General features: G+C 42.5%; 2 protein-coding genes across 7 annotated transcripts in view; one reads left to right on the top strand and one right to left on the bottom strand.

Annotated features, from left to right (window-relative positions):
* pcnt (pericentrin) overlaps positions 1 to 5,305 on the bottom strand; it is an 81,602-nt gene extending 76,297 nt beyond the window's left edge. For all 6 annotated transcript variants that reach the window (XM_063211542.1, XM_063211539.1, XM_063211543.1 and 3 more), the window contains exons 1-2: positions 5,153 to 5,305; positions 814 to 1,017 (exon numbers count right to left, since the gene is read on the bottom strand). In XM_063211542.1, coding sequence (XP_063067612.1) covers positions 814 to 1,017; positions 5,153 to 5,200 — 252 coding nt within the window. In that variant the 5' untranslated portion in view covers positions 5,201 to 5,305. The remainder of the gene's footprint in view (positions 1 to 813; positions 1,018 to 5,152) is intronic.
* A 971-nt stretch (positions 5,306 to 6,276) lies between these two features.
* Positions 6,277 to 12,941, top strand: zgc:112416 (uncharacterized protein LOC550509 homolog). Its single transcript, XM_063212497.1, has 7 exons — positions 6,277 to 6,483; positions 6,757 to 6,814; positions 7,472 to 7,545; positions 7,742 to 7,957; positions 8,904 to 9,018; positions 9,732 to 9,871; positions 12,768 to 12,941. Exons 1-7 carry the CDS (start codon positions 6,427 to 6,429, stop codon positions 12,939 to 12,941), a joined length of 834 nt encoding a protein of 277 aa, XP_063068567.1. The 5' UTR covers positions 6,277 to 6,426.
* The last annotated feature ends 7,762 nt before the right edge of the window (positions 12,942 to 20,703 follow it).

Below are 20,703 nucleotides of genomic sequence, written 5' to 3'. Positions count from 1 at the left end.
ACAGAATAAATCAAGCCAGAGTTCAAGGAAATGGGAAATGGAATGCCTCGTTTCCAACACTTCAGAAATCATTTCGGCAGCTCAATCGACTCTATGAAATTACTGACTGAATGGCAAGACCAGGCTACAGTAAACCCAGTGTATAACAGAGGGTTCATACAACTTTTCAATGGCCAAATTCAATCACTTTTGGACCTCCAAGACCAATTTCCCTGTACATATCCAGTTCTTTTACCTTTTCCAAGACCATAAGGTGTGTGACTGGCAGCCTACAGTGCACCCACCTCTAGGATCCATCTCATTATCCAACCTCCCATCCTTGTGCTTGTGGACTCATGCTTCCCTGATGCCCCACCTCCACGGAGAAGAGAATAACGTTTCTCCGCTGTTAGTCTAGGCAAAACACTTTTTGGGAGATTCTTCCCCATTCAACATCTCGCTTGCCAATGAGAACATTACTTTTGAACTGTGCTTTTGCGAGATATTGAAAACAACATCTGCCGTCAATGACCTCTGGCCTCGCACAATGAGACTACAAGCACAAGGAGAGTACAGGAGTGGAGTATTCTAAGAAGTACATAGTTAAATGATAAACCAGGCTTTGTTAACCTACAGGAAGTGGTGATAAACCAGCTAATAGATACACTGGCTGCAGGCATCATTTAGTTAGGAAAGTCAGGACTCTAGGCTCTTCTATTAGATGATTTACCTCCATCACAAGGTTAATTTAACTTAACTTGGTTTACTACTGATCCAGCTTCTTAGTATTCCCCCAAGGCATGTTGTATGATTGGCAATGTACAGCGAACCCACCTCTTGAGTGTCACTCTGGTCCTCTGGTGAGTCGACGTGTCCGTCGTGTCCTGGCGTCGTCACCGCTGAGTTCTGTGACGTCTCTAGGGGGCGCTCTTTCTGCGCGCCGTCAGCCTTTTGGTTAGCCGCGCCCTTCCTCTTCGCCGCCTTTTTCGACGAGCCCCCACCGTCACCTTTCGCACGACGCTGTCGATAGTGAGCAAGCTGTGGCACAGGTTGAGGGACAGGTAGAGGCACAGGTAGGAGAGGATCAGGTAACACGACCCCAGCAGCAGCATGCTATCCCCCTCGCCACCACTCACGGACTCATAACCGTAACTCATCGGCTCACAGATTGTGGATGCTAGTGTTGGGGAAGACTACAGGTCGCAACTAGGATCAAAAAATCACAGCATCCATGGAGGTGGATTGACAATAAAACAAAAAACAAAATAATTTTAAAAAATACAATGTATCCTCATTCTGCATGTCAGCTCTATGAGATCAGCTGGTGAGTAACTCCTGTAGCAAGAGTAGAGAGTGCAGACTGAGGAAGAGATGCGGAGGTAGACAGCTTCCCTGAGACATCCTTCAAGAAGGGAAAAAGTACAGGCAAAAAAAGTTCATTTGAGTTGTCCCATTTCCTATATGAAATTCTTGTCTGTGGTCAAGTCTCCCTGGTGAGAGAGAGAGAGAGAGAGAGAGAGAGAGAGAGAGAGAGAGAGAGAGAGAGAGAGAGAGAGAGAAAGAGAGAGAGAGAGAGAGAGAGAGAAAGACAAAGAAAGAGAGAGCGTAGAGAGGAGAGCAAGAGACTTCCCGGAGTTGAGAAGTGGCTGGTAGCTGCCAGCTGAGAGAAGCCGGGTGCTGATGCTGCTACTGCTGCTTCTACTCATCCACATCACTGAGCAGACCCCTCCCATTCTGAGAGCTGCGTGTGTGTGTGTGTGTGTGTGTGTGTGTGTGTGTGTGTGTGTGTGTGTGTGTGTGTGTGTGTGTGTGTGTGTGTGTGTGTGTGTGTGTGTGTGTGCGCCACCTAAGCCTCTTACACTAGATTATAGCGCATCAAAAACGAACACACACTAGTGCTGCACACACAGACACCAACCACCCACCTACACAACCACACAACACACACCATTAAACAGCCACACTGGTACCTCCCATAATAGCAGACAAAGCATCTCCAGAGACAGACACGGGCACACACGGATAACTAAGCACTGCACACTTAACACTGCTCCCAACCATCACTCCAAATACAAAAAAAAACATGTGCATGGCACAGCACCTTCTCAAAAGCCAGAAAACTAACGATAGGTGCAGGGATGTTTGAGCAGCAGTGTTTTTAGTTCACTAATGGAGGGGGAAAGCAAGCTCACCGAATCTAGTAAGTTAGTCTCTACACATGGTTCTCAACCTTTTTGAACACTCCCCTTGACCTCATCATAAGCCTGCCAACACCCCCCTTAGTATTACAAAACTTAAAAGCTGCACTGTCTAAGACTGTGGCCAGCGTATGTATTGCAACTATGCTACTCATTGAAACTGTGCTGCCTATTGCCAAATTTGGTCTTTTCATGAATATTAGTAAATAGTAAACCAATATTTGCTATGTTTTCATGTATGTAAATGCAATTTTACAATGCAAATTTCCACAGTCATAATGAATAACTTACATGGAATTCAATGGTGGTGGTGGTAAGTATTTGTTAAAAAGGTAACATTTGTCTGCATGAATTGATGAATGAATGGAAAGTAACTACTAAAAATATTACACAGTGCACCTTTAAGAAATAAAACGGACTGATGCCCCCCAGCTGTCTCATTCTCAACGCTCCCCGAGGGTTCCCCAACACCTGTAGAGCCCTGCTAAGTTAAGAAGCAATGTACACTAAACAGCACGGCTTCATTCCTTCCCATCCCTTCACCCGTTGCCCCATCCATCTCTCCATTTACAGTTGGGTACTAATTTTGCATAACGCAAACCAATGTGGTTCACACTGACCCATTTATTCCTGCAATCTGCAAATTAGTTGAATCACAACATGCGTGGGTGGCATTGGCAGACTTAACATGCACTGGCTCAGCTGTGTGTGTGTGTGTGTGTGTGTGTGTGTGTGTGTGTGTGTGTGTGTGTGTGTGTGTGTGTGTGTGTGTGTGTGTGTGTGTGTGTGTGTGTGTGTGTGTGTGTGTGTGTGTGTGTGTGTGACGCCCCAGTCTCCTTTTCACGCCGTCATGCCACATGAGATGTAAATATCAGAAGCTGCCTGGAGCTGAACCCAAAAACAGATCCTGCGTGGCTGGCTGCCTGGCTGGCTGGCTTTAGCAACCAATAACTGACATTTAGGACCCACTTTAGAGCCCTTTATTGACAGCCTTAATCTGAAACAAATAACATGCATACAAGTAAGCTTAGGTGCAAATAAACAGACTAGAGCCATAAACAGTTATCGGCAACTGGTGAGGGCAAATGCGTTTTAAATGTATAGTACATCACAAATACACTGTGGTTATTGGGTTAAGATTGTTGAGCTTGGCTTGTTGTGAGATTCATGGTGCTCAAACAAATACCATGGCAACTGCTTGTTCAGTTATTGTTCATGGAACAGCTTGTGATGTAGGTTCTAGCTAAAGAGCAGTTCTAGTCAAAACATATCTTCAAGTACATAAAACCTCAGTTGCACTATTCACTTCAAATGAAGTGATGTGTATTTTGCATTGCCACCCTATGTCATATCAATAATAGGGAAGAAAACATTTTAGTTATTAGAATTTCACTTAGTGCTTGTGATTTGCTAGCATCAGTAGGCTTGTGCCATCTACCGGTGGGAAAATGCAATGACCAAAACAATGGCCAAGTTACTTCCCGACGCTTCAAAGTTTCAAGGGAAAATGCAGACATACTCCGTAAGAGCCTACACATTTATACCATGACGCCCACAAGTTTTTATATGACCCATATATATCCTATTATTTACAATAAAAGTGAAAACTCCTCGCTCTACTTCGAGTCGAGTGGATGGACCAACTGCAACCACTGACGTAACCGCTTACAATGTACTAAATTTAACCCAGCCACCTGCGAGACAGTCTGCTAGTGCTACCCAGAGACAGTCTTGTGTCGGATTCCCCCCAAAGATAACACAAGTCGACACCTTTGGCAACAGCAGCGCAGATGCCTGCATGTAAATATTTGACTTTGCTCCATGAGCGAATGCGATATGCTTGGCCTGGATTGGACTGCCTGCTTCAGAGTCCGCGAGAGCATTCACAAGAATGAAAGGGGGCATGCGAGGCGAGAGGTGCACTGACCCAGTCAGCACTCTTCTAGAAAAGGAGTCAATCCCATTCACCTCGACACCTTATGTCTGCCCTTTGGCAGGGATTCCTAAGCAGCTTCGCAGTTTATAGACAAACGCCAGATTCAGAAAAAGCCAACTAACGCCTGATGACGAGGTGTATTATATTTACAAGACAACGTGGGCAGATCATACTGCTCATAAAGATGATTTAGACACTTTATTGTTACACATTCTTGCAAAGCAAACAGTGTAGAGCTCTGTTAACCCAAATGTCTGCGCTCCACACCGCATAGCCGACCGATGACCTCACTTTACCCGCAGCACGGCCAACTTTATGCCAGGATACCCAAACAAAAGAGCTGTGCAATCGTGCCATAGCAGTGACTTTCCAGCAAAATACCAACAACATGACGAGTCCTGCTTGCATCAGTTACAGTGGCACACATCAATGATCAAATGGCCATGGGGGGAAGATGGTGATATGGGGATATGGACAATACGTATTAGGTTATGCTGAAATGCTTTTAAGGACTGTCTGTTGTCAATGACAGAACCTGTGCATCAGTGACATGTAGGGAGCAGACTGTCGATGTTTGGAAATGGCATAAAATGGTGCTGTGCGTCAATCAGATTTTGCTGGTATAACCTGCGGTAATACCCCCAAATCCGATGGCTTACTTGGCTGTTTACCAAGGAGAAAACAACGTTACTGCAAGGCGTCTGTGACACTGATTTTGAACGGCGGTAACATTGCCGTAGGATGGCTAGCAAAAACTAATTTGGCGGCAGCAGCTTTGGTTCTTATTGATATCTACAGAAATGGCGATGTACACTACCAGAAAAGGGACAAAGCCAATTAAGCACCCAGCGTCTCAAATTGCAGTGAAATTGTATTTGGACTTGCTAAACAATTGGGTTACTAGAACAGCAGGCTAAGTTTAGCTTGTAATAGCAAGTGGACGAGTAGGTTGCTCAGCTAACGTTACCGCTATTGTATTCCAATGCAGACGCTGGTAGCAGTAACCCAAGGAGCTAGGATAACGTTCAATTTCACAAACCTTTGCTCGTCCGGCTTCGAGTTTTCGCTGCCGTTCATCTTGATCCATTTCCTGAGTAAAACTACACCATACGAGTGAATTTAGCTCGCGATGCAACTCTCAATTAGATAAAATCTCCTATTTCTTTGCTGTATATCTTCAAGTTGGAAAGAAATCTTTGGAGTAACTGTCAGAAAGAAATTCAACATGGCCGCGAACTTGGTTGAACTCCGCCCTTATTGGTTAGACCCAGCTGATGTGACCTATCAGGACCAACATGATCAACTTTACAACCAATCACACTTTCGCCTCATGACAAATTTTCTAACGCCCGCCCACCCAGCCCAGAGTCTGTAACTGACACATTGACAGCCTATCAAAAACACGCACTACAGAAAATATAATAATCTACCATTTTTGTAGCCAATTATTATTCTTTTAGAAATTTAGAGCCATCCTCCAACACATGTTTTCAAAACGTCTACTCTCGTCTGACTTGCTTCAATTGGTTCCTAAAGCAACACCCATTGAGCTGTCTCAGGTTGTTCTCCAATAGACTTAAACTGTCCAAAGCCCGGGTAAATTAACTGAAGCCCTCGCATTTTTTTTATCTCCAGTTTACAAGAGTCAGCAGACTATTGCTGTAGTTCAAATCCCGACACATAGCTTAAACTACTTCAGTCAGTTCCTATGGCCTGTTTTGTTGCAGGCCTGTGGGAATAGTCAGTGCATTGCAAATTTGCATGTGGCACTTATAGGACTATTGAACAAGAAGAACAAGACAAGCCAACAAATAAACAAAACAAACGCCAAACCACATCAGCTGGCACTGGGTAACATTTTCAAGTTAAAGTGAAAGTCTGTATTATTCAATCATCAATCATGCCTATTCTGCCATCAAACAGAGCATAGGGCCTATAGAAAAGGAGGACTAGTGCTAAGCATTTAAGTCAAGGGTACTTTCCTATATACCCTTGCCTGTCAGGGAGCCAGGCCATGACACATCAGTGTTGGGTAAACCTGCCGCATAGCAACTCGAGGGCTGGGCAGGGCACACCTGAGATAAGTGCAGTGTTGCTGGCAACCAGGTAATGTGAGGATGAGTGTTAGAGTGCAAAGCCGAGAGTCAGGAAGTCTGTGAACCCTACAGGGCGTTGGGTTGGCTATCTTGAGGGGACCTTCATCATAATTAGATTACCAAAGAGGATTTAAAACGGTAATTTTATAGTTCCTGTTCCATTTGTGGAGTTACTTGTTTCCCGTTTGAGTTTCTTTCTCGTGCGTCTGCTGACAACATGACTGACCCTATCGTTGACCAGATGACACGACTGAAACTTAAGCTACTAGAGAAGGTAAGAGGGGAATGATAATGTGCAAATGTCTGCACGTATGAGATCATCACAAAAACACCACATGATTCATTCTTCATGTGCAGCCATGAGTCATAGTTTTGTTTCTCTATCTCTCTCTCTCTCTCTCTCTCTCTCTCTCTCTCTCTCTCTCTCTCTCTCTCTCTCTCTCTCTCTCTCTCTGTGTGTGTGTGTGTGTGTGTGTGTGTGTGTGTGTGTGTGTGTGTGTGTGTGTGTGTGTGTGTGTGTGTGTGTGTGTGTGTGCAATAACCACAGAGGCTTGAGAATGAGAGAAACAACTATGATGAAAGAGGAGATACAGCTTCATCAACAAGTAAGCTGCGCCTGTGAAATACAGATAAGCTAGACTGGATGTGTATGGATTCGCAACAATGTCCCTACATTTTATCAGTATATGTGTATAGGGCCTCTCATCTATTTTATGAGCATATGGGTGAATGAATAGGCTACACGATTCTGCTTTGCCCCATTACTGTACATTGTGGCGGGGGGGTACTTTTTGTTAGACAAAACATTTTTAGACACACACTCCATCTGCTGGTGAAAAAAATACATTGCAGCTGGAGGCACTTCAAAAGGCCGGACTAGCACCATCAATGACAGTACATTAGAACAGTTCTCATTAAGCACCATCAAATGACCTTCTATATTTAGAGTTCAAGAGAGTCCTCCTGCACAAGCCTTCAGTAATACAGTTACAGGCAAGTTGCAGGAAAACTTAATCAAGAAATAAAATAAGAGAAAAGAACAGTAATCATTGTGCCATGTTTTCTGAACTTTCACCTTTATTTTCATCTTCCTTTGATGATAGTTATCTACGATCTATAGTACTTTCTACAATATATTTTTTCTGCTCTCTTCTCTTTCTTTTCTCTTCAGTACATTGAATGACAGTCATGTACGATAATGTGCTACATAAATGCTATTGCTATATTTGACCTTCTGTGTTTGCTTTGTATTTCGATGGCAGGAAGTTATGATGGCCAAGCTGATGCCTTGCATAGCGCCCTGAGACGGAAGAGGAGTTTACTACAGAGACTCAGAGTAGGTAGAGATACAACACACACATGGCCTTTAATCATGTGATGAGTCCGAGTTTTGTGTGTGTGTGTGTGTGTGTGTGTGTGTGTGTGTGTGTGTGTGTGTGTGTGTGTGTGTGTGTGTGTGTGTGTGTGTGTGTGTCTACAAGGCAACAACAAAAGCCCGTGACCTCTGTATTCCACCCACCATCACTCCACAGGAGCAGCACCTAATGGACGACCTGGGCAGGCCACACACATGGGGAGGCAGTCACCGGCAGCGGAGACCAGATTACTTTCCTACAGCACACCCTCCTCCTCCTCCTCCTCCTATCCACATCTACCAGCCTCCTCCTCCTCTTCCTCTTCCAGCCCCTGTGCCTCAGCTGCCACCACCTCCACAGCCACCACCACCACCGCGGATCATACAGCAAATGGTAGGGCATCCTCCTCCTCTTCCTCATCTACCAAGCTCCTCCTCATCCTCCTCCTCTTCCTCATCCTCTCCTCATCTACCAAGCTCCTCCTCATCCTCCTCCTCTTCCTCATCCTCTCCTCATCTACCAGGCTCCTCATCCTCTCCATGACCACCAGCCTCCACCTCCTCTTCCTCCTTATAGGAACATCTACCAGGCGCATCTCTCTCTTCCTCTTCCTCGTCATTTCTTCCCGGCTCCAGCACCCACCCCATGCATCACATGGCAAACAGCAATGACTATAAGCATCTGTCATTGGTCAGTTGTCCCGGCCCAGGAAGACTAGGTTCTTCTCATTACCTCTACACCGCATGTATTGAGCGGTGGGGCCCTTTCAGTTGATTTTGTCCTGAGTCCGGCAAAAGTTGTCAGCGTCCACTCCCTGCCTGCGCCTCCTCAGCTACCGGCTCTATACCACCCCCTCAGCCCCACCAGAGCCAGCACCACCCCCACCCATCGTACAGCAAATAGTAACACATCCAAACACACATAAACATGCTGCTATATAGTGCCCGTTATCTACACCCTGTCTCCTCTCTTATCGCCTCTCTTTCTTATACTGTGCATATCCTCCTTGCATACTCATATAGGCAAAGACTTGGAAAGATTTATGATATTGATAACGTATTTAGACATGGGAAATGGCACGAATGGGCATGGGCGAGTAATCATGCACCCAATAATACTCAATTGTATTATACTCTAAGTTTGATTGACCAGTTTTGTAATAAAATCATTTGTGTTTTCCTTTTATTTCCAGTTAGAGGCCTGCTATTACAAATTGTGTTTGTGTGTGTGTGTGTGTGTGTGTGTGTGTGTGTGTGTGTGTGTGTGTGTGTGTGTGTGTGTGTGTGTGTGTGCCTGTGTGTGTGTGTGTGTCTGTGTGTGTGTTCCTCTGTCCCCACAGCTTCCTCAGCAGCCGGCCACCATCATCCAGCAGTTGCCACAGCAACAGCCTCTCATCACCCAGATACCCCCTCCACAGCCAGCGGGCCCGATCAGATCAGGAAGCGTCAAGGAGGGTGTGTTAGTGTGTGTGTGTGTGTGTGTGTGTGTGTGTGTGTGTGTGTGTGTGTGTGTGTGTGTGTGTGTGTGTGTGTGTGTGTGTGTGTGTGTGTGTGTGTGTGTGTGTGTGTGTGTGTGCGAGCGTTCTTGTAGCGAATACCAGACAGCACAGCTCAGCTAAGAGTGTTCTATGTTCCCGACCACCATGTAAAAATCAGAAGTTCTTCAGTTTAGTTTCCACTCAGGGGAACCTAAAGACTCTCTGAGAAACCTGTAAGTGGCAAATGTGTTCTTGGAGGGACCCAAAGGTTCCTCAGAGAACTTAAAGAGGTCTCTCACACTCTTTAAGAATACTTCAGGGTTCTTCAAACAACTAATTTGTCTCCCACAGGTTCTTCACAGAACTTCTTGTGGTTCCCCCACAGTGGTAAATGAAAGTTTGCTTCGGATGAAAGCGTCAACTGGTGTAATGTCATATAGTGTAATTATAAGGCAAATATACTGTAATGTAATGTGTTATACAAATGTAATGTAACACAGTGTAATGTAATATAATGCAATGTATCTCAATATTGGAATGCAATATAATGTAACATCATGTAATGCAATGTAAGTGTAATGTAATGCACGGTAATGCAATGTAATGTAGTGCTATGTAATGTAATGCAATATAAATGTAATGTAGTGCAATGTACCGGTAATGTAATGCAAAAGCATGCTTGTCCCTCAGACATGGTGGAGCTGATGCTGATGCAGAATGCCCAGATGCACCAGATCATCATGCACAACATGATGCTGAAGGCCATTCCCCCCATGGCTCTCTCCCCAGCCTCAGGACATCCACCTGCAACCCCGCACTCAGCCCCCACGGTCAGTAAAATACAGTCACATTCTGATGGGGGAGACTCTGAGAGTTAATGTGCTGTATGTACTTACTGTAAGTGTCGTCTTGTCAGTGTTCTGTATTGTACAGAACTGTTTTGTCCTGCATGGCGACTTCCTCGGAAACAAGATATCTTTTCTCTAGAGGTTATATGCCCATATGACCAATAGACTGAATGTACTCCACATTATATTAACAATTATTAGATGAGATTCTTTATTGTCCCCTTATATGGATATTTGGTTTCACACCAGACTGTTCAGTTCCATCAGGTTAGATCTTGTAGTACACATCTCATTTGCTAAACATATAATCACCATTTTCACACATAGAAATATTAACATCTTCAGACATTCACATATAATACATATACTCACATCCATTCATATACACTCCAATATACACACATCTACAGCAGTCAGTCATCATATAGCAGTTAAAGGAAACAATATTTCATAGATAAAACAGGCATGCAATGTAACAATAGGCACTGCACGCTACATTGCATGCCCTGTATAATTATGCTCCACACAAATTTTACCTGAAATATTACATTAAGTATTAAGTATTAAGTATTTTTGTACAATGACTTTATACAATGTCAGTGTATTAGAATGAAGTCCAGTTGGAGTGCTTCCTGGAACTGTCTAGTTTTTTAAGATGGTGCTCTTTGGTGACAGGCTTGGTTGATTTCAAAAAAGTTTTAGAAATACCAAGGCACTTCCTGACGAAGGCTTCATGCCGAAACGTGGCGAAGTATTTTAATCATGCTATGCCCAACAAAATAAAGGCATTTTAATTAGGCTACATAGAAGATGAGTGCCTTGGTATTTCTAAAACTTTTTTGAATGTCAGTGTATTGTTACAAATGTATTTTGCTTTACAGTTCTATTTTTTCCACATCCTGTTGGCCTGCAAGACAAATAAATAGGGCTGGTAGAGGGAACATTTTGACACTTCAACCAGAGTTGGCTTTTTTCTACTTTCTACAATGAGAATGCCTGTCACTAAATTAGTCATACTCTGAATGTATATCTAGTCTAGTCTTAGCTGATCAATGTTACATAAAGTCGAATTTACAACCTCATCAAATGTAGCCTCTTACTGCAGCTGGGGTCACCGGCGACCCTATTCACTTGCTGAAAATGCTTAACTACATCATAACAACATTTCTATGACATTACAGAGAGCCATAGTGCTGCGCTACAACATTTGACACCAGAAAAGACCCTCAGAAGTGTACTAGTCAATAGACATGACAAATCAATTTGAATATCTTGTCCATACACTATGACACATTGACTAACCATTCGGATGGCACTGACACGTTCATTGACTAACAACTTGCTTTTGAGAGATCAACTAAGGTTTTTGAGCAAGAGAATGGTTTTTGCTGGGTGTTCCACCTCGTTTTGTTGTTCGTTCAAAATGTTTTGAGAATGCGCTTTATATATTTTGCAAATTGCAAGAGAGATTCGAGAAAAGCACCAAAGTAATTGAGAAAAGCTGTGAAGGCCATTCCCCCATGGCTTTCTCTCCAGCCTCAGGACATGACCATTCTAGTCCCACACCCCAAGACTCGGCACCCACCGCACATTGACATATTACAGTAGATTACTGTACATGATGCTTGGGACCATTGCCCCTATGGCCTTCTCTCCTGCACTATAAAACATTGTAAGACAGTTCAACTTAAAAACGTAAGTTGCCCTGCTGTTTTGAGTGTGTAAGTTAACTCAACTCAACTCTATATTTGTCTCAAGCTCAGTTAACTTACAAACCTGAAGCAGCACTTTTTTAAGTTTAACTGGCTTGCAATGTTTTACTTGTGTGTCTCGGGACACCCACCCACAACACCACACTCCACTCCCAAGGTCCAGTAACAAATTACAGTGTATGATGCTGAATATTAATGACCCCATCTCAAGCCACAGGACCTGCACCCCCACACTCAGCCCCTTACTGCCAGTATATATCTGCAAGCTAATGGCCCAGAGATCATAGAATATTATGTACTCTCAATGTGATGGCCATTTCCCCATTGCCCTCTCCCTGGCTCTCTCCACACTTGTGTAGTTCCGGACAGCTCCACCAGGGGGGCTCTACGAGCTGCACACACATGGATGGTGTGGTGCCTTATGAGAAGAAGCCTTTTGTCCTCCAACAACCCAATAATTGTTTTAAATTTGAATGGCGCACAGTGTGTGTGTGTGTGTGTGTATGTTTATTCATGTACTTTGTTATCTTATGTGTGGACACCAGGAATAAAGTAGTAGCTAATAGTGACAGTAGCTAATGCGGCTTTGCCCGCCCTTGTCATCAGTACATTCCATCAAAATTGCTCTCAGATAATACTTTAAATAAAGTACAAAGCCAGAATGAGAATACTTTATATAATACTTTATATATATCATATCATAAAAGAGTCTTGCTCAGGGATGCAAAATGAATTTCAGTGCAAAGTAAACTGACAATAAAGTACTATTGTGTATCGTACATAAAAATAAAGTATATATAAAAATCAGGAAGAGGATAATATCTATATAATATTGCCATTAATTTATATAATATGACATTGTCTTTGTCATATTGTCATTGTATTCTTCATTTGATGAAAAGTATATGCACAGCTATAAATTACATAGGCCTAGATTCTATGTAATTTTTGGCTGTGCATATCCTTTTCATCAAATTGTTGTTGTACCCATGGCCATGGCACAACCTCTGTGACTAGCAGACTTCAGAGGAGTAAATTTCCTTTCATTCAGTTGGAATATTAGGGCGTAGACCTTCTTTCCTTTAATTGTCTGGCTGCATATGAGAAGTTGAACAGAACACAAACATTTCTCTTTTAATGATGATGAAAACCCATTTCCATGGCAGGACGTGTACTCCAGAGCGAGGGGAAGTGCTGTCCACCACCACCACCACTACGGCCCATCGCTGCGCCAGCTGCCCCCCATCTCCTACCCCATGTGGGGCTCCCAGGCTGGGGCGGTCCAGCCCTCCATACAGCACGTCATGGGCCCCATATCGCTCCCTCCTCTCAGCACGTAAGTGGTAAGGCCATGCATGGTGATTTGGGGTGGCAAATAGTTCGGGTCTGGAGGGGTGGGGGGCAGAGATGGGTCTGTCATTACATTATATTTATTGAGGGGAGGTGGGGAACTTTCAAATAATCTTTTATTGTCCTCATGCCAATCAAGAAGGCCTGGACTAGTCATCTGGCATACCGGGCATTTCCTGGTGGGCAGATAGTCCACAGGGGCAGAGGCTGTCTTTGTATATTCGTAGAAACTGTCCCACAAAAATGTCTGTGCCTTCTTTGGGCCCAGTGCAAACCTGCAAGGCTGGGTAAGGTCAAAATACACACCAGTCTAGTCTAAAGATCATTTGAGTCTAACTCCTTTTGTTTTTAAAATGTGTTTGTACTCTATCTTTAGTCATTGAGTGAATGTGTTTGTTAGTACTCAATCTTTAGTCATTGAGTGAGTGTGTTTGTGGGGGTCCTTGTGTTGTAGAAGTCACTGTATGTGTACATTTCCCTACAATAGAAAAAGGCAGGGAGTGCATCGGGTAACACTTTAGGACAAGTGTTATCCTGCTTGGTTGTGGAAAATTACCGGTAGTCATGATTTGAATGACTTGCGTATCAAAATATGAAGTCAAAGAAAATGCTCGATCTTCAAAGATTGTGGTAATATAAAGTAACAAAAAAGCCACATGTCAATAATCTACTTAAAACTACGTAGGCTGGACAACAGGGTAAGTTCAGTCATAATACTCACTTGGGACCTCTGTGCAGTTATTGCTTTTTTTTGGCTGTTGCTACTTTATTACTTAGTAATAGACTGCATGTAACTAATAGCCTACAGTTGATACTTTTCTGTAAGTCTGTAAAATTTGCAGACAGTTTATTGGTGCCTCTTCATCACAATTGATTAAATTATTGCCAATGTTGTCTGTTGTCAGAGAACATGTTTATATTATAATCAACATGTATTTAAAAAACTGTCTGTTTTCACAAACTCATAATTTTTTTCTACCAACAGCGGTCACCGATGGAGCTAATGCAGGATGATTATTTACATCAGAAGTTGTTTTCACTATTCGTCACAGCAGACCTCATACACCATATAACATCACCTCTCTCCTCAACTCAAATCCTGTTGGTCCTCGCAATAATAATAATAACTCCTCCTGTGTGTGCATTAAGTAGTTTATTAATGTGTATTTCCATATGTTATTGCCTATTATCGATACAATAAAGATGTTTGTGTCACAAGTCTTATTTTCTCTCGCTGACCCATGGGCACCGGAGGAGGTGCGACAGTCAGCAATGCCCAGCAGGTATTAACAGCTACCTGTACAATCCTGTTAACTAGAAATGTACTCAGAGAGTGCAGACCTCCACCAAAGAAGCTGTTTGATAGAACAGTTGACTGTGTTACACCCTATATTTATGTTCAGCAATGGTGAACAATCTTTTTTTAAATCCTGGTTCCGGTTCGTGATCCGGATCACCACCAGAATTTAATCACTTGTTCCTTGGGTCATTTCCAACAACTCCACAAAGTTTCATCCAAATCCGTTCATAAGTTTTTGAGTTATCCTGCTGACAGACAGACAAACAGACAGACAAACAGACAAACCAACACGACCGAAAACTCCTTGGTGGAGGTAATATGTTAATATTAATATAATTTCGACGCATCACTTTTCAACTCATTCACCAGGCGGCAATATTTGACGCCAAGACGGCAGTGTACACACACACACACATACATACACACACGGACACACACACACACACACACACACACACACACACACACACACACACACACACTTCTCTTTCAGCATGACGAAATGAAAATATGTATCAATTAAAAACAAAAATCAGGACGAGTCTGTTTTCTATGAGAAGATGCATCATTATTTTTAAGTGCCATAATTATTTGATAGACTCAAATGTTGAAAGCCGAGAACATGGTTGCTAAGAGCATGATCAAGTGATGTGTAGGCCAGGTCTATCTGATATTTCAAATCTTCTTGATTCAGAAGAACCAATAAAAATTTGAAAATGTGTTTCAAATCAAAATGTACTCTTACATTAGGTCAGGAATTTTATTGGGTGGTTGACCTTGGACAGACATGCAGAGAAGCAATGAGTTCTGATAAGTTCTTTACTTTCAAAAACACAGGATACAAAAAGGCAGTTATTCAGTTCAATTCAGTTCAGTGAAAGAGTCAAAACAAAAAGGTTCACAGCCAGCAGTCCAATGGCAACAAAAATCTTCAGGCAAAATTCAAAGTTCCAACAAAAAGTATTTCGGCACAAAAAACAGGCTTTTCAAGTTCTGAAAAATGCAGGCAGAAGTCAAAATTCAAAACCAGGGTTCAAGATTTGGCAGCACAGAAAAAAGGATACTCACACTGTGGCTCGCAGGAAAACTCAGAAAAGACAAAGAAAAAATCAGGATCTTAAAGTGGTAGTTCGCTATTTTAGACATTAAGCCCTGTTTGTGTGACTTCTGGGGTGAAGTAGAGATGTTCTCATCACAATTTTGACATTTGGTGCTGAACGGAGCATTTGGGTATCCAAGACTGCAGCCCCCCCACCTTTACATTGACTCCAATAGAGCACTCAAGCAATCGATTATAAAATGGCATTAAACTTTTGTTTGAGAAGACATGGAACTCACCGTGTGGTCAGTGGTAGACAGCGATAAATTGACCCGAAAATTGCAGCGAAATATGCCTTCTAACTGTTGTTTAGCATTTGGCGGACCTATTTTTCCCCAGACGCCGTTGAATAGCAGTAGACATCCAGCCAGTAGGTAGCGATAGTGTGTTGTTAATGTAGACATCAAGGAGCGAGGTAGAACGGGGCTTTGAGCGGGGCTGGCTACAAAAACTACAGCTTGCATACAAACCATAGATAGTAACGTAAACAAACGCACCCCCATTTCCGGTCGCGCGGAGTAATACTAGTCAAACCAATACAATCAATGAAGACGGACAATAATGAATATATCTTCTCTGGAAGCGTATTTCGCGGTGATTTTCGAGCCAACGTATCGCTGCCCACCTCTGACCACTCGGTGAGTTTCATGTCTCTGCAAACGAAAGTTTAATGCCATTTTATGATCGATTGCTTGAGTGCTCCATTGGAGTCAATGTAAAGGTGGGGGGGCTGCAGTCTTGAATACCCAAATGCTCCGTTCAGCACCAAATGTCAAAATTGTGATGAGAACATCTCTACTTCACCCCAGAAGTCACACAAACAAGGCTTAATGTCTAAAATAGCGAACTACCACTTGAAATAGGCTGGTACATCAACACCAATAATCCAATCATTTTATCACAAAGGGGGGCAAATTAACAACACACACAAATGCAGAAGGGCGACATCTTGTGGGCAGGTAAGTACATGGCAGGCACAAAAGTCAGTAGGATTTCACACATTAAAAACACAAATTAGGCCACACCAATTTAATTTGTTGGTTCTCGGATTTTTTCAGGAAAAAGTTGAAGCGAGAGGGCGAAAAAAAAAAAAAAAAAAATTAGTCCTGTGGTAATGCCACGGATGTAATAAGGGGACTGTTATGTTATACCACCTGTATATCAGCCTCACATGGACCTCCAAAGGAAGGTGCAAGACAGGCAAACACCTGGACATGGAGAAGGACAGTGTAGAAGGGAATTAAGGCAGCCAAATAGACCGGGCACAAAATTAGCTCATAGGGCAATTATTATATTAATCTGGTTTGAATAAACTGAGATGATTCAACAGTCTGAAACCGCAGTCTTCATTGAACAAGACAGCAAATACAGCATTGTGACCATATCAATGGAATTACAAGCTATAAAAGTACAACTTTAGAATGTTAGACCACTTACAACAGTGACCAACAAGCACAAGTCCCAAAATCAATAAAATAAAAGACCAAAAATAATGTAATCTCACTCTTCTTTGAGTACAGAATGTGCACAAAATACTACTAGTAACAGAAAAAGTTACAGTAATTAAATTTTAACAAAACAAACAGTCCAATCTGATTCAGATTCTTGACTTTTTCTTGGCACTTCAGGGCTCCAGACTAACTTTTTGCGTTGGTTCCACTGGTGCGCCTAAACATTTTTTTAGGTGCACCAGCACAAAATTTATGTGCACCCAAATGTTTTCACCACCCCATACACACACGCACTCAGCTTTAAAAAATAATAATTAAAATAATAACAATAGCAATAATAATAGCAACAACAACAACAATAATAATAATAATAATAATTATTATTATTATTATTATTATTATTATTATTATATTATTGTTGCTATATTTTAAAAGACCTGGAGCATTTCATGTGCTATAGACTAGTCTTCCAAATGTGCTCTTTATAAAAGACATGACAGTAGGCTACCTAACTAACACATCTTGACTACAAGCAGTTTGGCTGGTAGAAAAGACCAAATTAGTAGCCTTTTAGGCAGTATGTGTTTGACTAGTAAGATCAACATACCAGCCTTTTCTGCAATAAGGCTACGCACACGGCACAAGTACAGAGTTAAGGGGGGTTTAGAGTCGCGCGTTCGCGGGGGTTCTGCACAGAGAATGAGCCACAGCGCCCCCTGTGCAGCGACAAAACGACCCCTGGCTGCAGTACACGCATGTTTCTCCCAGGCTGAAATGTCCGTGAGCTGAGCTATGCTTGAAGACGGTGATTGGTCAATGCGCTTACGGCAGTCCGGGGGGAACTCAGCCCTGATAGGTCAGTTGTGTTCTATTCTTCTACCCTACCGCGGAGGTTTGAAGGAAAACGAAAAACACGATGCAGATGACTTGGCAGGAAATCACTGGAGTTTACTTGACAGGGAGAAGAGAAACTGTTTTTTATTTCAGTAGTACAACTTCCAAAAAATCAATTAGAAATATCCATAAAAGGCCATCATGGAAATTATATGTTTGTAGTGTGGTAGTAGCAAAGAAGCCTCTTTGTTCTTTTGTAGTGTGGCAGCTAGCTCATTAAAAAAGGGTTCGCTAATGTCCTGTAGAGTTTGAATGGGTTTGGCTGACAGTTGCTAAGCTAGCTGTTAATTAGATAGGCTATCTATTGTATTTAAAAATGGCTTTTGTTTCATTTAACCANCTCAACTGTAAAACATGAATAAAGAGAGACTCTTGTATGCTATCATCCATGTCTAATTACGCCACAACTTTTTAAATTAATAGCAAGAAGCCTCTTTGTTGATACAGTATATAGTACAAGTAGTGTGGCTAGCTAGCTTCTAAAACAGGGTTCGCTAATGTCCTGTAGAGTTTGAATGGGTTTGGCTGACAGTTGCTAAGCTAGCTGTTAATATGGCCATTAGATGTATTGTATTTAAAACGGCTTTTGTTTGGCATTTTAACCACCTGAACTGTAAAACATGAATAAAGAGAGAATCTTGTATGCTATCATTAATGTCTAATTACGCCACAACTTTTTAAATTAATAGCAAGAAGCCTCTTTGTTAGTGGTAGAATTACGTTTCAGGTGGCTAGTCAACTAGCTTTGAGTTTGTAATGACTGATTTAGCTGGCTAGCTACTACTAGGCCCCAGGTGTGAATGGCCATTCATGCTGTCTATTGTCTTTTAAAATGGCGTTTGTCTTGCATTTAATCTCATGTAGTACTTGACCAAAAATAAACTGATGTTGTACCATCTAATTATGCCCCAACTTTTAGAAGTAGGCTACTAGTGGAATATTACGTTTTACATAGCCAGCTGATTAGCTTTGTGATTCATTCTAGGGACTGGGCTCAACTGAATGAGTTAGTTCGCCCCCTGTTGTCACGGAGGTGAATTGACGTCATTAAAATCTCCTCCTCCCTCCCCCCTTGCCCCACTCTTGAATTTTCGGCGGGAAAAAAAACACCACGCCCTTTCGCACGCATTCGCATGTAGGTCGACTATGAGGCAATACCCCCCGCTGACAGTACGTCTATGCTTTACCCCGCAATCGGCACCGCGTGACTATGCATCAGCCTTTACAATATGAAGATAGATGGATGGATGGATGGATTTTTTTTAACAAACCCTGCTAAAAATGTCATACTTTTTAAAATCATTAGGCACAAATAGCCTAGCCTATGTTTACAGTGGAATCTGAGGTGAATTGGGTTTTGTCTATTTGCCCGTTTTTGAGCGCTCTCCCTCTGCATAATGAGTGTGGTATCTTAGCAAGCGCTACGAACAGACACGACAGCACTAGTGCGCTGCGTCTGCGTTTTTGTGTGGCAATGCGTTTTTGTGTGGCCATTTAGTTTTCCCCCGTGATTGTGACTCTCTCGTGTTTAAAATATCCTCAAGTCATTTTGCTGTTTCTACCGTGATAGTAACTCTCTCGTCCGTTGCAAAACTCGCCTGGTTGAGAACACAAAACTCGCTGGCACATGTGAACTCGGATAGTTGAGCGAAGTCGAACATTCTATTCTGAAACGTCGGGCTGCCTGTGAACGAGGAAGGGGGAGAAATTAAGCTACCGGTAACCCGGGGGGTTGCTTCCTCCAAGCGGGACCATAGTTGTTGTATTACTTTTTTAAAACTGCTATCCCACTCCACTAATTCCACACCGCTGCTACTGCTAACCCACAGGGGCTTCAACTTGCCATTGCATATTTGTCTGTAAAACCATTTGAATGTAACCAGGGGCTGTTCACTCACGGAACTTCCTGTTAGCCACAATTGGCTAACCCTAACCACGGGACAGTGCAAAATGAATGGGTGTCAATGGAGTTTTTTACCATTATCATTTTTGTGATTTTTTATAATTTTTTGTCCTGAAATATTAATATTAAGTTCGAAGCTAGAAATAATAAGACCCCATTTGAGTAGCGTTTCGATTATTTTGCGCCACTAGATTATTATATACTGGGTCACAAAGCTCAATTTTTATGGGGCCAAACCCATAAACATTAGCGCGATGCTAGCGAGTACAGGTTGAAATCTTCTAACCTGGGTGCATCCCAATATGTGACCTTCCCTCCTCCACTTGCCTCCTCCACTTGCTTCTCGTCATGATGACATCACTGACAACAGCATTATATTTCAATATCTTGCAAAAGCTCAATTGTACTCATTTGCAATTGGGATGGTGAATGTAAAACAGTCCCTCAAAAGTTGTTGTGGCGAGGCTGACAGCTGGGAAACTTTATCGTTTTCTCCACGGAGGAGGGGCCAGGAGGAGGGACGAGGAGACAAGCACAAGTGGAGGAGGCAAGGACACATATTGGGATGCACCCCTGCTGTAAAACTACACACCTGTGCGATTTGTCAATACAGCCTATTGTTAAACAACAGTCATAGTGCTTACCAGGAATGTTCTGTTGATGATATTTGTGACTGGAAATCGCAGTAGAAATGTATTTAGCATGGGTTCCCCTTTCCATTCCATACATTTTCCCACATGAAGGACTGGCCCACGCTCGTTACTGCATTATGCATGCAAAGCTAACTGGCTACAATGTGAACCAATGAGACTGAGCCTTCTCCCTGTTAGAGGTTCTCTGATGTAACGCGTTTCCTGATTCGCTGGTCGTAATCGGCATGTTGAAAGGAGTGATTTTATTGGTTCTCTACGTCACATGACCTCCAACTACTAAAGAGACACATCTCCGTTCATGAAAACATGCAGTCTTCATGTTTTTTAAGCGATTTCATTTTTTGGGGTATTGAAACTGTTTTTTTTTTTTTTTTCATTTTGATACAAAATACAAGCGGCGAATCCGAGAACCAACAAATTAAATTGGTGTGGCCTTAAGACAAAGTCTGTTT

The sequence above is a fragment of the Engraulis encrasicolus genome, chromosome 12, assembly GCF_034702125.1.
Source record: "Engraulis encrasicolus isolate BLACKSEA-1 chromosome 12, IST_EnEncr_1.0, whole genome shotgun sequence".
NCBI lineage: Eukaryota > Metazoa > Chordata > Actinopteri > Clupeiformes > Engraulidae > Engraulis > Engraulis encrasicolus.
This window is presented reverse-complemented; position numbering and strand designations above follow the sequence as displayed.